This window comes from Balaenoptera ricei, chromosome 10, assembly GCF_028023285.1.
Source record: "Balaenoptera ricei isolate mBalRic1 chromosome 10, mBalRic1.hap2, whole genome shotgun sequence".
In the NCBI taxonomy this organism is placed as follows: domain Eukaryota; kingdom Metazoa; phylum Chordata; class Mammalia; order Artiodactyla; family Balaenopteridae; genus Balaenoptera; species Balaenoptera ricei.
Window position 1 is genome coordinate 52,315,828 of NC_082648.1, and position 16,827 is coordinate 52,332,654.

Genomic DNA, 16,827 nt, shown 5'->3' on the forward strand with positions numbered 1-16,827 from the left:
TGTGTTTGTATTTTTTACAGATTTTTTCCTGTAATTGATATCTAGTCTCATAGCATTGTGATTGGAAAAGATACTTGATATGATTTCAATTTTCGTAAATTTACCAAGGCTTGATTTTTGACCCAAGATATGATCTTTCCTGGAGAATGTTCCATGAGCACTTGAGACGAAAGTGTATTCTGTTGGTTTTGGATGGAATGTCCTATAAATATCAATTAAGTCCATCTTGTTTAATGTATCATTTAAAGCTTGTGTTTCCTTATTTATTTTCATTTTGGATGATCTGTTCACTGGTGAAAGTGGGGTGTTAAAGTCCCCTAGTATGATTGTGTTACTGTCGATTTCCCCTTTTATGGCTGTTAGCATTTGCATTATGTATTGAGGTGCTCCTGTGTTAGGTGCATAAATATTTACAATTGTTATATCTTCTTGAATTGATCCCTTGATCATTATGTAGTGTCCTTCTTTGTAATAGTCTTTATTTTAAAGTCTATTTTGTCTGATATGAGAGTTGCTACTCCAGCTTTTGTTTGATTTCCATTTGCATGGAATATCTTTTTCCATCCCCTCACTTTCAGTCTGTATGTGTCCCTAGGTCTGAAGGGGGTCTCTTGTCAACAGCATATATACGGGTCTTGTTTTTGTATCCATTCAGCGAGCCTGTGTCTTTTGGTTGGAGCATTTAATCCATTCACATTTAAGGTAATTATCGATATGTATGTTCCTATTACCATTTCTTAATTGTTTTGGGTTGTTTTTGTAGGTTCTTTTCTTCTCTTGTGTTTCCCACTTAGAGAAGTTTCTGTAGCATTTGCTGCAGAGCTGGTTTGGTGGTGCTGAATTCTCTTAGCTTTTGCTTATCTGTAAAGGTTTTCATTTCTCCATCAAATCTGAATGAGATCCTTGCCGGGTAGAGTAATCTTGGTTGTAGGTGCTTCCCTTTAATCACTTAAAATATATCATGCCACCCCTTTCTGGCTTGTAGAGTGTCTGCTGAGAAATCAGCTGTTAACCTTATGGGAGTTCCCTTGTATGTTATTTGTCATTTTTCCCTTGTTGCTCTTAATAATTTTTCTTTGTCTTTAATTTTTGTCAGTTTGATTACTCTGTGTCTCGGCGTGTTTCTCCTTGGGTTTATCCTACCTGGAACTCTCTGCACTTCCTGGATTTGGGCAGCTATTTCTTTTCCCATGTTAGGGAAGTTTTCAGCTATAATCTCTTCAGATATTTTCTTGGGTCCTTTCTCTCTTCTTCTTCTGGGACTCCTCTAATGCAAATGTTGGTGCATTTCATGTTGTCCCAGAGGTCTCTTAGGCTGTCTTCATTTCTTTTCATTCTATTTTCTTTATTCTGTTCTGAGGCAGTGAATTCCACAATTCTGTCTTCCAGGTCACTTATCCGTTCTTCTGCCTCAGTTATTCTGCTATTGATTCCTTCCAGTATGTTTTTCATTTCAGTTATTGTATTGTTCATCTCTGTTTGTTCATTCTGTAATTCTTCTAGGTGTTTGTTCTTTAATTCTTCTAGGTCTTTGTTAAACATTTCTTGCATCTTCTCAGTCTTTGCCTCCATTCTTTTTCCGAGGTCCTGGATCATGTTCACTATCATTATTCTGAATTCTTGTTCTGGAAGGTTGCCTATCTCTACTTCATTTAGTTGTTTTTCTGGGGTTTTATCTTGTTCCTTCATCTGGTACATAGTCCTCTGCCTTTTCATTTTGTGTATCTTTCTGTGAATGTGGTTTTTGTTCCACAGGCTGCAGAATTGTAGTTCTTCTTGCTTCTGCTGTCTCAAGGGTAACTGATTTTTAACGTTATTTTGGTAGTAACATTTTTTTTTAATTGAAGTATAGTTGATTTACAATGTTGTGTTAATTTCTGCTGTACGGCAAAGTAATTCAGTTATACATATATATACATTATCTTTTATATTCCTTTCCATTATGGTTTATCATAGGATATTGAGTATAGTTCCCTGTGCTAGATACAGTAGGACCTTGTTGTTTATCAATTCTAAATAGTTTGTATCTGCTAACCCCAAATTCCTAATCCATCCATCCCTCACCCCTCTTCCCCTTGGCAACCACAAGTTTGTTCTTTATGTGTGTGAGTCTGTTTCTGTAGGTGCATTTGTATCGTATTTTATATTCCAAATATAAGTGATATCATATGGTATTTTTCTTTCTCTTTCTGACAGTAGTAACATTTTTATGTACTGCTTATTTAGGAAGTAAAGCTTCAATAAAGACTTTACCATTTACATAGTCCTGTAGGAGATAGCATATAATAGTGAGAGAGCCTAGACTGCGGAAACAGATATACATGTACTATTTTAAGACTGTGGAAACAGATATACATGTACTATTTTAATTCTGTCTGCATCTTGTTCATTGTTAAACTATTGACCTCTTGAGCCTCATTTCACTTATCTTGAGTATAGAAATAAAATCTATGTTAAGGTATTGTTAATGTTACATTAAACATATAGAGAAGTAAACAGTATACATTTATTTAAAGGCAATTATTTAGACTCTTTTAAATGCATATTATAATTCACAAGTTTTTAAAGTCAAACTTAATGTTCCTTACAACTAGATAAGTTAATATTTTACAATTAAAAATGTAATCATGGGGGAAAACATAGGCATGTTGAGTATTTAATTGCTCCCAAAGAGTGGTTGGTTAATTCAGTGTTGCCAGGAAATGGCACGTCACCCTACTTAAGACCCTTCATATGCCCCTCTCAGACTGCACTGGTCTCCTCTGTCAAAGTCATTTGTATCCTGAAATTTCTGTTACTTGCTTCCCTGTTTTTCTTTATAGTTTTTATCACTTTATGCTTTTATACTTAAATAATATATTGTTTGCAGTTGCCTGTTTATGAAACAGAATAAGTAGAATCATACTTTAATCTTTTGTTGTTTCTTTGCTCAACATTTATTTTTGAGATTCATCCCTGGTGATTTAATCATGAAGTATTTCATTGTATGATTATACCACAATTTAATGATCCAGTCTACCTTTGGTGAACATTTGGATTATTTCTTGGTCTTTGCAATTATGAGCAATGCTGCCATAAAGATTCTTGCACTTGTGCAAGGAATTTTTTGAGGGCACATAGCCTACATTGGAATTGCTGGGTCTTTATGTATGTGCATGTTCAACTTTCTAGGTAGAACCAACTTGTTTTCTTTTTTTCTTTTATTTATTGAGGTATAGTTGATTTATAATATTATATTAGTTTCAGGTATACAACATAGTGATTCAAAATTTTATGATTATACTCCATTTAAAGTTATTATAAAATATTGGCTATATTCCCTGTGCTTTACAATATTTCCTTGTAGCTTGTTTATTTTATACATAATAGTTTATACCTCTTAATCTCCTATTCCTATATTGTCCCTTCCCACTTCCATCTCCCCTCTCGTTTGTTCTGTATGAGTCTCTTTCTCTTTTGTTGTATTCATTTGTTTGAATCATCTTAGATTCTGCATATAAATGATAACATACAATATTTGTCTTTCTTTGTCTGACTTATTTCACTAAGCATAATACCTTCCAGGTTCATCCATGTTGTTGAAAAAGGCAAATTTTCATTCTTCTTTATGGCTGAGTAGTATTCCATCGTGTGTGTGTGTGTGTGCGTGTGTACATGTATGTATATATAGAGAGATATAGACAGATATACATATATATATGTAATATATACAATCTATTTATTTACCTATCTAGCTACCACATCTTCTTTATCCATTCATCTGTTGATGGGCACTTAGGTACCTCTATATCTTGGCTATTGTAAATAGTGCTGCTATGAACATTGGGGTGCATGTGTCTTTTCAGATTAGTGTTTTCATTTTTTCCAAATATATATCCAGGAATGGAATTTCTGGATCATATGGTAGTTCTATTTTTAGTTTTTTGAGGAACCTCCATACTGTTTTCCACATTGACTGCACCAATTTTTTCAAATTATTAATGTTAGCACAAGATTGCTCCCTCAAATTCTGAAATCAGATAGAGACACTTGACAGAAGAGGAGATATTTTCATTAAATCCATTCTACTTGAAAAGGAGTTTCTGAAATAAGTGTTTTTTTAATTCTGAAAAAGTATGTGTTGCATATCTATGTGTTTAAAATAAAATCTATGAATAAATTGATATTTTCTCCTTTGCTTTTTAGTGGAATATTTCAGATTATTTTTTTCAAAGAGGAGAAACTATTGAAAAAGAATTAAATAACGAAGAGGCAGCACAGCAAAAGCAGGCAGAAGAGAAAGGAGTGGTTTTAAATCGGCCGTTCCACCCTGCACCACCGTTTGATTGCTTGTGGTTGTGTCTTTATGCAAAATTGGGTGAACTATGTGTGGACCCCCGTCCTGCTGTCAGGAAGAGTGCAGGGCAAACTCTGTTTTCGACAATTGGTGCACATGGAACTTTATTACAGCACTCAACGTGGCACACTGTTATTTGGAAGGTACTGTAAAATAGCTTGAGTTATCAGTTCTTAATTGAGATATGCTTATATACTTTTTCAATTAAACTTGTTCCTATTAATTTAAAATTTTTTTAAGTTTTAGTTTTTTTATTGAAGTCTAGTTGATTTAAAATGTTGTGTTAGTCTCACTTTCACTGAACGTGATTCAGTTATACATATATATTCTTTTTCTTCCTATTAATTTTTAAAGAAGAGTTTCCGTCTGTGCATTTGGCAAAACAGAAAATGTTAGCTTTGTCGTATTTTTAATTGCACCTCACATAGATCAGATTAAATACTAAAAGCCTCATCTTTTTATCTCTTTATCTCCTTTGCACTTCCCTTTCTCCTCGTTTTCCCCTGTGGTAATAAAACTAGTAGTTGCTAAACCACTACCTATAATTCAAATATAATATAGTCAAATGAAAATTTTATAAATAAAGAATTTCAGCAATAGTGAAATTTACTTGCAGACTCACCAAACAAAAACCACCTCCAATTTGTAAATTCCATGTTTGTTCATTAAATATGCAGTTTCATTTTTTAATTTTTCAATTTTATCTTCTTTTTAAAATGTTCTTACACAGTCAACAGCTTATTAGTGAGCATCCCCTCTTTGCTAAAAGCTCTCTGTTTTTTGTTTAATCTGTTCCATTTTAATAAAATTCTATTTATAATCTTTTCATTGCTTTTGTGAATTTTTGAAATCAGCAAGTTTGATGGTAGGCAAAATGGTAAACCTTCATTGTATTTAACAATGTTTTCAGTTTAATAAAAAGACCCCAGAATGTCTTCTTAAAAAATTAATAATGTATGTTCCCTAATAAAAATAATTAAAAGCCCTGCTCCCCACTCCTATGTCTTCTGGTTTTCTTTGTTTTTTTTTTTACTAGCTGCACCACGCGGCATGAGGGATGTCAGGGATCGAACCCGGGCCCCCTGCATTGGGAGCGTAGTCTTAACCACTGGACCACCAGGGAAGTCCCCTCTTGTGTCTTCTGTTTCAACTCTATCCCCTGGCTTCTCAGTTCACAAACATGCTGAAGAGTCCTTTACTGTTTTAAAAAACAAACTGATATTTTCTCTGATTCCTGTTTTCTTTTCAGACAGCTTCATTGTTAATCTTGCTGCCTAAATCTCAATAATTTTTTTTCTTTCTCACTTCCTCTGCATTCCCTTACCCCCTGGTAATTTCATATACAGATTATTCTACTTCAGAATATCTTAAACATTAGCATGTAACAGAATCTCCTAGAGGACTTATTAAAGAACAAATTGCTTGAGCCACTGTCCCCAACCCCCTAGAGTTTCTGATTTCTTTCCCCTGGTGCGGGGACTGAGAATTTGCATGTTTGTGAAGCTCCCAGGTGATGCTGATGGTTCTGAGACCATATTTTTAGAACCACACAAATTGTTCATAGGCTCTACAGGTAGTCTTCTAATTGCCAAGTCTCTTGCCCTATGCTCAATCCTTATCCTACTCATTTTTTGTAGCATTTAATACTGCTGATTATTTTTTCCTTGAAATTTCTCTTCCTTTGGCTTCTGTTCCACAGCATGCATATGCTTCTCTGTTCAATTTTTATTTTATTTTTTTGGCTCCTATTACTTCCTCTGATTCTACATTTTAAATGTAAACATTCCCCAAATCCCAACGGCTTCCTGCTTGATGTTTTTCAAGCACCTTCATCCAGTCCTGAAGTTTCAGCAGTAACCTCTGTCCAGATGTCACTCATAGTTATATATTTGCCTGGATCCCTCTCCTTAGCTTCATTCCCTTCTTGTACGTTACCCCCTAGATGCTCCATTGGCGCCTCAGCTCAGTAAGTCTTAGACAATAGTCTATGCAATTTATTTTAATTTTTCATATTCCATGACCTTAAGGATAAACTTAATATAAGGACACCTCTGTTGGTCAGTGTCGTCTAATATATGGGGATTGATCAGAATGTCAGGTGTAATTCTTTGTAACAATGCCTAATTTTCTATGCTGTTACTTGAGCTGTGTTATCAATACTTTTTATATGCATTGTTATAAATATTTAGGTTCTCTTTCATCTATTGGACCGAGTTCGAGAGTCTTCTACCACTGCAGACAAAGAAAAGATTGAGTCCGGAGGTGGCAATATTCTCATTCATCATTCAAGGGACACAGCAGAGAAGCAGTGGGCTGAGACATGGGTTTTAACATTGGCTGGAGTAGCAAGAATCTTCAACACTAGAAGATATTTACTGCAACCTTTAGGTAGATACACAATTTTTTTTTCTGAGTATACAAATAATTAATGTTAAAGGAAATTTGGAAAATACAGGAGATTCTTTAAAGTTCATATACAATGCTACTTTCCAAGAATAATCCATCTTAACTGCCAGTCTTTGTGTTATGTGTGGTGTGTGCATGAGCATATGCACGTTTTCATTCATTTCACTGAAAAAATATGTACTGTGCACCTACTGCGGGTGAGTCTCTAGGGGATACAGTGATGAGCCAAATGCTACCGTCCTTGCTATATCATGGGTATGAGGGAAGAACTATAATTACATAAATAAATACAAAATTTCTACAATGATCAGTGCTAAAAGGAGCGTATAATAGATTGTGTGCTTATAATAGATATTTGACCAGGCCAGTGCGATATGTATAGGCTTCCCTGAGAAAGCAGTATTTTATCTGAGTAGTAGTTCATCAGGCAAGGGTAGGAGGAACTGGGAAGAGCCTTACAGGCAGAGAGAATGTGTAAAAGAGATGGGAGAAGATTGAGGAGATGGGGATGGTGAGGACGCCGGCATGTTTGAAGGTCTGGGATGAAGAGAACACGGAAAAGTGTGATTCCATATGAGGATGTAGAGGTAGAGAGAGGCCAGAGCATGGAACACTTTGTAGGTTATGTTCAAAAGTTAAGACTTCATTCTAAGAGCACTGAAAACCACTGGAAGGCTTTAATCCATGATGTGATATGATCAGATATGCAGTTCAGAAATATCACTTCAGATGGTATGTGTGGAATGGAATGTCCACAAAGAAGAATGGTAGGATACTGTTAGACTGGTGAGGAAACTGTTGGTGGTGTAGATCAGTGCCTCTCAACCAGGGCCAATTTTGCCCAACCTACTCCCTCCCCCCACAGGATATTTGACAATGTCTGGAGACAGTTTTGGTTGTCACAACTGGGGAAGGACATGCACTACTGGCTTGTGGGGGGAGTAGCAGCCAGGGATGCTGCTACACATCTTACAGTGCACAGGACAGGCCCTACAGCAAAGGATTATCCCACCCAAAATGTCAGTAGTATTGAGATTGAGAAACTCTGGTGTAGATTATAATACCTTCCTTCAATGCTAGTGGTAGGGATGGGAGTGGTTGAGAAAAGTGAACAGAAGTACTTTTGTACATAATTGTGAACAAGTTGTACATATTATTTTTTTAATTTATTATTTTATGGTTGGCTTTTTCCCCCCCTCATTATGTTAAAGCATAAGCATATTTACTCTTTTCATAGGCATTTTTGTGTGGTGTTCATCATGGGCACTTTAGGGCTCTCTCTATTTTATATATACACATACATATATATAATGTACATACATGCACATTTTAAATCTTAGTTTTTTGTTTTCATGTAAAATTTACATATAATGAAATGCGCCAATCTTAACTGTATGTTTGCTGAGTTTTGACAAATAAGCATCATTTTTAATACCTCTGTGGTAGTTACTTTATCTTAAAAGCTAAGAACTAATAGGTAGATTTAGATTTTTAAAAATGAAGACATGATGCAGTTCATGTAGCTTTGATGATTTTTTATAATTTGAACACTAGGAAATGGTTTTTATCATTTTAGAATAAGATTATGGTGTCAGGGTGATGCTCATAGAATGTTTCAGAAGTGTTCCTTCCTCTGCAGTTTTTTTTTGAGTAGTTTGAGAAGGACAGGTGTTAACTCTTCTCTAAATGTTTGGTAGAATTCACCTGTGAAGCCATCTGGTCCTGGACTTTTGTTCGTTGGAGTTTTTAAATTACTGATTCAATTTCATTACCAATAATTGTTCATATTTTCTGTTTCTTCCTGGTTCAGTCTTGGGAGATTCTTTCAAAGAATTTGTCCATTTCTTCTAGGTTGTCCATTTTATTGGTGTATAGTTGTTCATAGAAGTCTCTTATGATTCTTTGTATTTCTGTGGTGTCAGTTGTGACTGCTCCTTTTTCATTTCTGATTTTATTGATTTGGGCCCTCTCCCTTTTTTTCTTGATGAGTCTGGCTGAAGGTTTGTCAATTTGGTTTATCTTTTCAAAGAAGCAGCTTTTAGTTTCATTGATCTTTTCTATTGTTCTTTTAGTCTCTATTTCATTTATTTCTGCTCTGATCTTTATGATTTCTTTCCTTCTACTAACTTTGGGTTTTGTTCTTTTTTCTCTAGTTCCTTTAGGTGTAAAGTTAGGTTGTTCATTTGAGATTTTTCTTATTTCCTGAAGTAAGCTCGTATTGCTATAAACTTTCCTATTAGAACTGCTTTTGCTGGCGTCCCAAAGGTTTTGGATCATTGTATTTTCATTTTCATTTGTCTGTAGGTATTTTTTGATTTCCTCTTTGATTTCTTCAGTGATCCATTGGCTGTTTAGTAGCATATTGTTTAGCCTCCACATGTTTGTGGTTTTTTGCAGTTTTTTTCCTGTAGTTGAAAATTTTGCCATTTGCAGCAACATGGGTAGACTTGCAGGGCATTATGCTAAATGAAGTGAGTCAGACAGAGAAAGACAAATACTGTATGATATCACTTCCATGTAGAATCTAAAAAATACAACAAACTAGTGAATATAACAAAAAAGAAGCAGACTCACAGATACAGAGAACGAACTAGTGGTTACCAGTGGGGACAGGGGGGAAGTGGGGCAATATAGGGGTGGGGGACTGGGAGCTGCAAACTACTGGGTATAAGATAGGTTACAAGGATGTATTTTACAACACTGGAATGTAGCCAGTATTTTGTAATAATTGTAAATAGAGTGTAACCTTTAAAAATTGTATAAAAAATTTAAAAAATATTTTTAAATAATGCAGTTAATATTTTTAACATAACCATGTGCAATATATAATTATACCTAGTCTTTTAGAAAGAAGACTTCTTCCTAGACATAGAATATATTAATGAAAGAATTGCAGGTTTTTTTCCTTCCTATGGCATGGAATATTCTAAATCTGAGACTTGGTCACCATTCTGGTGGGGAAATGTAATGTTTCATCTGACTTTTGGACTGGAATGGCAACAAGCAGAGAGGTATTTTGTTTTGTTGTTTTGATAGTTTTTAGACAAAAATTTTTAAAACTCCTTGAACAGCTTACGGAAAAATCTGTTTTTTATTGTATGTAAATTATACTTCAATTTTTTAAAAAAAAAGAGTATGGAGAGGAAGAGACATATAACTGGGCAAGTGTTATCATTTATCCTATAAAGGCAGAGCAGTACTTACTGTTTTATACCAGACTTAGTTCCAGCTTTCCAATTAACTGAATGCTTCCTCAGTCACATGGGTTTATCCCTTCTTGAAAAAACATCTAGTCTTTGATAGCTTTTGTGAAGTGAAATTCTTTAAACCTCAGTTATCTCTATTTCATAGCCTACTTATGTTATCCTTTGTAGAATGTCAGTTCCTCTGATTTTTGCATTATTTAAATACAAATAGGTGGGTAATAATCCATGCTACTAACAAAGCCATTGGGCTAGATGTCTGTAGGAACAAGACCATTTTTTGCTGGGCTTTATAGGAACAAACCGCACCTGGCCATAGAGAGTCTCATTATAAACGTGCTTAGTTGGTCACAGGAGTAGAGCAAGAGATTGAATTGATTAGTGGAAACAACAGCTACCATTCAGCCCGTGCTCTGCTGATGGTAGATCAGTCGACTCGGTTTTACATGGGAGAAATAAATTTAGACTCATTGTAAAAGGACAGTCTAATCTTTATGGTGCATTTTCTCCTGGCAACTCACTGATAGGGGGGAAAATGTTTAAGAAAATTCTGCTACTGTAAAATTATTTAAATATGAAAACCAAAGTGTAAAGTATAGATGTTTATGGAGTATGATTTACAGTTTATTTTAAACATTTAGACAGATAAAAAAACATGTATCATACTGTTATAACTTTTCCAATATGCTTAAGAATGGGAACGTCTTACTTAGTCATTAATAAAGGTAGGTGGATAGACTGAAGATGTTACTGAAAAGTTTTTGTTTTCACCCTCTTAAGTTTCTATTCTGTTCTCCTTAGGCAAAAGTACTAGAATAGAAACATGTATACATACATTTACAGAGTTTTATTTTTAAGACCAAAACCTTGTTTGATATACTCATTATCCTCTTCTTGATGCTGTTTGTTCCTGTAGCTGACAAAAAGTTTTTACTGGATTTTTGGGTTGTAATGATTTTAATTCACATTGTTAGTACCTTAGCGTATTTTTTCTAGTTCTATAGGAATTTAAGCAGAAAAATAAAGCAAATAAACTTTAAAGTGTCTAATAGTAAGAGAAAATTTGATCACTTTTATGGTGATAAATTTTTTTTTCCTCTTCCTAATATAGGAGATTTTTCAAGAGCATGGGATGTTCTTCTTGACCATATACAATCAGCAGCACTCAGCAAAAACAATGAAGTATCTCTGGCTGCGCTGAAAAGCTTCCAGGAAATTTTACAGATTGTGACCCCTGTCAGAGACTCAGATAAGCCTGAGACACCACCTGCAGTTCATGTCCCTGTGCCTGTCCTTTTAGGGTCCATATCAGGCCCTGGCCTGAACAGGCCATTTGTAAGAACAGATTCCATTGGAGAAAGACTTGGAAGATACAGCAGCTCTGAGCCACCCATAGTTACTGATGAGCTTGAAGATTTGAATCTCTGGTGGGCTGCATGGAATACCTGGTATAGAGTTGGATCTGAAAGCACTAAGCCTCCCATTACTTTTGATAAACTAACTTTCATTCCCAGCCAGCCTTTTCTTACAGCTTTAATTCAGATATTTCCCGCTCTTTACCAACACATAAAAACTGGTTTCAACATGGATGATTTGCAGAAGTTGGGAGTCATACTACACAGTGCCGTTTCAGTCCCAATAAGTTCAGATGCATCCCCTTTCATTCTTCCATCTTATACTGAAGCAGTTTTGACAAGTTTACAGGAAGCTGTACTTACAGCTCTAGATGTTCTCCAAAAGGTAATAGAATTTTAGTGGCTGTCTAAACAATATTGCATATGGTTCTCTGGAACTTTTTTTACTTTGCTATATATTTTTTGGGATAAATTCTGGATCATCAAGATTGTTGTGTATGTATACTTTGGGATGAATTCAAGATTGTAAAGATCCAGTTATTTTTAAAACTTTTATTTTTCTAATATATTTTAAAAGATATTTCAGGTTTATTTTGAGAGTCTTTAAGAAACTGCCTGCATTCTCTTGCTTCTATTCACCAGCTTTTTTGGTTTGTTCATACAACTCTTCACAAGAGGATATACTTTTGGAATGACAACTTTAGTAAAGTATTTCTATAATTAGAAAATTAATAAGCCATGGGATTATATTTTGGTTTCTTTCATCTGTACTTAAATTTAGCTCTGGAATTGTTGGAAGCCTATATTTTTTAAAAAAGGAGTAAGAATAAATTTATAAAGTATTTTTCTCACAGAAATTTTAAAAAGATATATTTTAACCTATGTGTGTTTTGTTACTGCAAAATATATATGTATATATATATTAAAACAGACCTAAAAATTATTGAGCAGATTCCAGTTAGCAAGCAAGACCAGATCAAAATCAAATAATTTTTTAAACTGTCAAGGTAATTATTAGCACAATTCACAACAACCAAAATGCTAAACAAAAAAAATGCCACCTGAAGAGCCAGCAATCCCAACAAAGTAGCTATGACATTCTAACAAAATTAGAATGCAAGTATTAGAATCTGATTACACATGTGTTATCAGTAGCCACTTGTGTACTGAAGATCATGTATTCTAATTAAATGATTGCCTTGTATCCAACTGGATTGAAGAAAACTTTCACAGTAAGAATGGTGGTTTCTACTACACCATAATACGCCTTGAATGACTCTGGAGGAAGTCTAGCTGAGCAGTAATTCCTTGATCTCTTTACCCCTAGTTACACTGTGCAGAGAAACAAATTGTGTAGAAACTTAAAATCTAAGAGAATCTGGCATTTTAAAAACTTTATTATAGGGATATCAGTTTTCCATAATTGAAATCAAAAGAGCTGCTTTTATTTCCAGTGGGGGAAGAAAAGTAGCCTGTCAATAATAACTTTTTTCTCCCTGACTGTGAACACAAGTTGCTTATACACTGCCTTAGAGGGAATGGAAAAATTAATATATTAGAGAAAGAGAGCATAGGCCTTGTGAGATACCCATAATCTAGAACTTTCAGATGTTTAATTCAAGCTTTTATATATGTGTAGAGGATAGTAAACAAAAAGCAAACAACAAACCCCCAAAACTTTTTTCCAGGGAGAAAAGTATATAATTTTATTTACAAAAAAAACTGCTGCTTTTGCAATAAGAAAACAAATAGACTCATTCTTCCCAACTACTAGGAATTTGTTCTAAGCTTTGAACTTTTAATGGCTTTTAAAGCAGTATATACCTTCAGTTGGAAACTTAGGAAGTTTTATTGTTGGAAACTTAGGAAGTTTTATTTATATAAATTGATATCATTTTGCATTACTAATTTTCACTCTAGCCATTGTTTATTACTTATGTGATTATCTAAATGATGTTTCATAATACTTGAATGTGATTCAAATATATGGGGTCTTTAATATTTCCTAACAGAAAACATATTTCATTATTAGTAAAGAGTGTTTTTATTTTTTCTTTCTTTTTTTTTTTCCAAGTAAGGGTGTTTTTATATTTCCCCCCACAGGTGTCAGAAAATTTTTTCACAAGCAAAATTTACTTGCTTTGGGACTTTATTCATAAACTAATAAGCTATTCTGCAAAACATTTTATTGATTAAAAGCTGTTTTCCTTCCTAAAGGAAAAACTCATTTCTAATTTCATGTTTACTTTTACATTGTTTAGGGTTTCAGGGTCATAGTCTTTTCCTTGGTTTTCAAATCCCTAGTTCACAACCAAAATGATTTAGTCATGTAGGCTAACTTTTTTTTTTTGGCCAAGATATTTTGGCATACATGGGGGACCTGAGAATTAATATTATCTGCTTTCCCTGAGTTCTGAGATCAGGAGACTGCATCTATCTTATTTATTGCTACATGGATTGAATTATTTTAAATGACTTAATAAGAGAAGGCTTGTACCATGTCAGAGGTTAGATGTCCAGTTTCTTTTCTTTTTTTCACATACACAGTTTTCAAGGACTAATAGGAACTGTTGTCCAGATTGCTTATTGATTCTTAGCTTTTGGACTAAAATCTGTTACCAGAGTTATATATAGGCTTTTCTGATAAACTTCAGAATACTGAAGAAAGCCAATAATAACTTTTTCTTAGAGGAAGTTTGTTGTAAAAAAAAAAAAAAAAAAAAAAAAAAGAGTTGGTTCCATATTATGCATTTTAAGATTCCAGAATTCAACTGTAACACTATTAGGTTTTTTTTTTTTTTAATAAAGGATCACTGAAAATCAAAACATATAGTCCAGGTCATTATTTGTTGCTAAGGTATTTTCAGAAAAATTTTGATACTTAGTGTTCTAAGGTCTCCACACAGACTTTTCCCTCCCTCCCTCCCTCCCTTCCTTTGTCACTGAAAATAAAAGAATTCATTTAGGGTAATTATATCTTTTCCACGTAATTACTACTTGTTTACTTGTAAGAGTTAAGACTCAGCAAGGGGTTAATAAAGAAGACCGTGAAACTATTAGAAGTAGTTAGTAGAGAGAATTTTTTTAGGCTGTATACCTTGCAAGTTCATGATTCACTGTTTCTGAGAAAAGTAACCAAGTAGAGAAAGATGGTATTAGATATCTTTGTTCTACTTTCACATTGTAATTATAGGATAATCTAATGTACTAATGGGCAGCACTTTGCTTATCTACTTTGTACCTCAAGATAATTTTATCTAAAACACCAGTTAAAGCTAAATGGCTACCTCTTCTCTGAGGGAAAATAAAGCTAGTCTTTTATCTGACAGGTTATAAAAGCCATGATTGCATGAAAATATAAATGTTGTGCACATCTTTTTAAAGAAATTCCTTAAAATTTTGAAATGCTTTGAATTTTGATTTTGTATTTTGAGGGTACCTCAAGTGTAGAATGATCATGCTTTTTGTTTTGTAAAGCACAAATATATTTTAGATACTCCATAACATATCATTAAATATTTTTCGCACAGAGAAAAACGAACACTAAAACAGGAAAATATGAAAGGATGGGAGGAGAAAACACATTTGTTGCTAGAGAAAATAAAAACATAAGATTTATTTTTAAGTACTTTCAATGTATTTGAAATAATTAAAATCTGCAGTGTCAGAATATGTATTCTTTGTTTTATGAAATTATTTGTAGTATTAAGTTTAATTTCTATTAAAATTTTCTTGTTTTAAATCAAGTCTATATATTTAGATACATTAGACACTAAATATACTCTGCCCTGTTAAAAATTAATATACTGTATACATTTCTTTTAGAAACAAATTTTTATTCATAACTTATTTTCCTGACTCTAATGAACATGATTATTTGTTAAAGTCTGTGGACCAGGCATGATGCAGGAATCAGCTGTCATTTCAATAAATTAATGCCATCACTTAAGTAGAAGTCAATATCATCTTAGTCAGTGAAGCATTGTAAATGGTCTGATGCGTATATTACTGAACAAATGATCAGATTGTGGAACCTCAGAACTGCCTGGGATTTCTCTTTAAGTGCTTGCCCTTTGTTTAGTCTGCTAAGTAATAAGCCACACTTTTAATTAAAAAACGTTTTTTAGCTGATTAATACATTTAGCCTACACTTTATTCAATAATAGTTTAAAATAGCTTAAATGTCCTTCAGGGCTTATAAAAAATTGTATAATACTTAACATAAAATAGGACAGTCTTTTCGATTCTTTGGTTAAACAAAAGCATATACAGTAAAGAACTTAATGGAGTTCAGATTATGCATTCTACTGTTCATATATTGTTTTTATAGGCCATCTGTATAGGACCGGAAAACATGCAGATAATGTATCCAGCTATATTTGACCAGTTATTGGCATTTGTAGAATTTTCCTGTAAACCTCCACAGTATGGACAGCTAGAAACAAAACACATTGCAAATGCAAAATATAATCAGGTAATTTGCTATAAATTATATTTACTCTGTAAGATTTCATGGCTTATAAATATAGTCAGTTCCACTTAAGGTGGACTTTGATTATCCCAGAAAATTTTCATTCACAAATAAACTTTCATGTGTATGTTAACAGTTTAAGCTGAAAAGAAACACTATGTGGAAGACCTTTTCTGTGTTCCTTTTGTTTGTTTGTTTGTTTATACTTTCTTTTCCCAAGTGGGTCTCCAGAAAGTTTGGCCTTTCATGTTACTTTTTCTTCGAAGTTCCTTCCTTTGTGTCCTCACCCCACTATAAAATGGCTTCTAAATCCCTAAGCCTAATCTTATCTAAAAGATATCTGCAATACAAAATGAAGAAATCTGTGTGTACTAAATAAGAAGTCTACTACTGGTGTGAAATTTAGTTGGATTTTACATAAAAGATTTTTATAGCCATAGTTGGCAAATTTTAACTTTGTTTTGGCTTAGGGGAAAAGTAAATTTCTGAATGCATGCACATGCTGATTTTGTTCACTCAACATAAAAATTATAATTTTACGTGGTCCGAAACGTAGTTTTAATGTGTATTAACTTTTCTCATTCTATTTGTCTTGCAACACAATGGAATCACAATAGATCCAACTATTTGCACCGGTGAGTTAAATTTCCTAAAATTGTCCTAACCTATTGGCAACAAATAAAGTACATCTTTCCCAGTTTTTGATAGAATGCTCTATGTACTTTTTCTGATAGTTTTAATTTTTGCCTGGCTGAAAATTATTCTTTCATGAAGTACGTATCTCTTTGAAAACTTTGCATGTAATATAATCTGGCCTAAAACCAAGGCCTAAACTTTAAGACAAAGAAGCTTTCGCTTTGAAAACAATGTGATTTCATTTAATCTCATTTTTATTTTAACTCTGTGAAAATATTACTTTCTAGGCGGAATGGGTAGCCTTGAATTATGTACCATTTGCTGAAAGGTCTTTAGAAGTAGTTGTGGATTTATACCAAAAAACAGCCTGTCACAAAGCAGTGGTGAATGAGAAAGTACTCCAGAATATTATTAAGGTAT

The 16,827-nt window shown here is 33.6% G+C and overlaps 1 protein-coding gene across 3 annotated transcripts in view; it reads left to right on the forward strand.

Annotated features, from left to right (window-relative positions):
• Positions 1-16,827, forward strand: part of MON2 (MON2 homolog, regulator of endosome-to-Golgi trafficking) — a 126,676-nt gene that overhangs the window by 79,709 nt on the left and 30,140 nt on the right. For 2 of the 3 annotated variants that reach the window (XM_059936395.1, XM_059936397.1), the window contains 6 exons: positions 4,186-4,479; positions 6,526-6,724; positions 11,057-11,685; positions 15,631-15,774; positions 16,389-16,406; positions 16,695-16,823. In XM_059936395.1, the coding sequence (XP_059792378.1) occupies positions 4,186-4,479; positions 6,526-6,724; positions 11,057-11,685; positions 15,631-15,774; positions 16,389-16,406; positions 16,695-16,823 (1,413 nt within the window). The remainder of the gene's footprint in view (positions 1-4,185; positions 4,480-6,525; positions 6,725-11,056; positions 11,686-15,630; positions 15,775-16,388; positions 16,407-16,694; positions 16,824-16,827) is intronic. The other variant, XM_059936396.1, reaches the window with a different exon arrangement.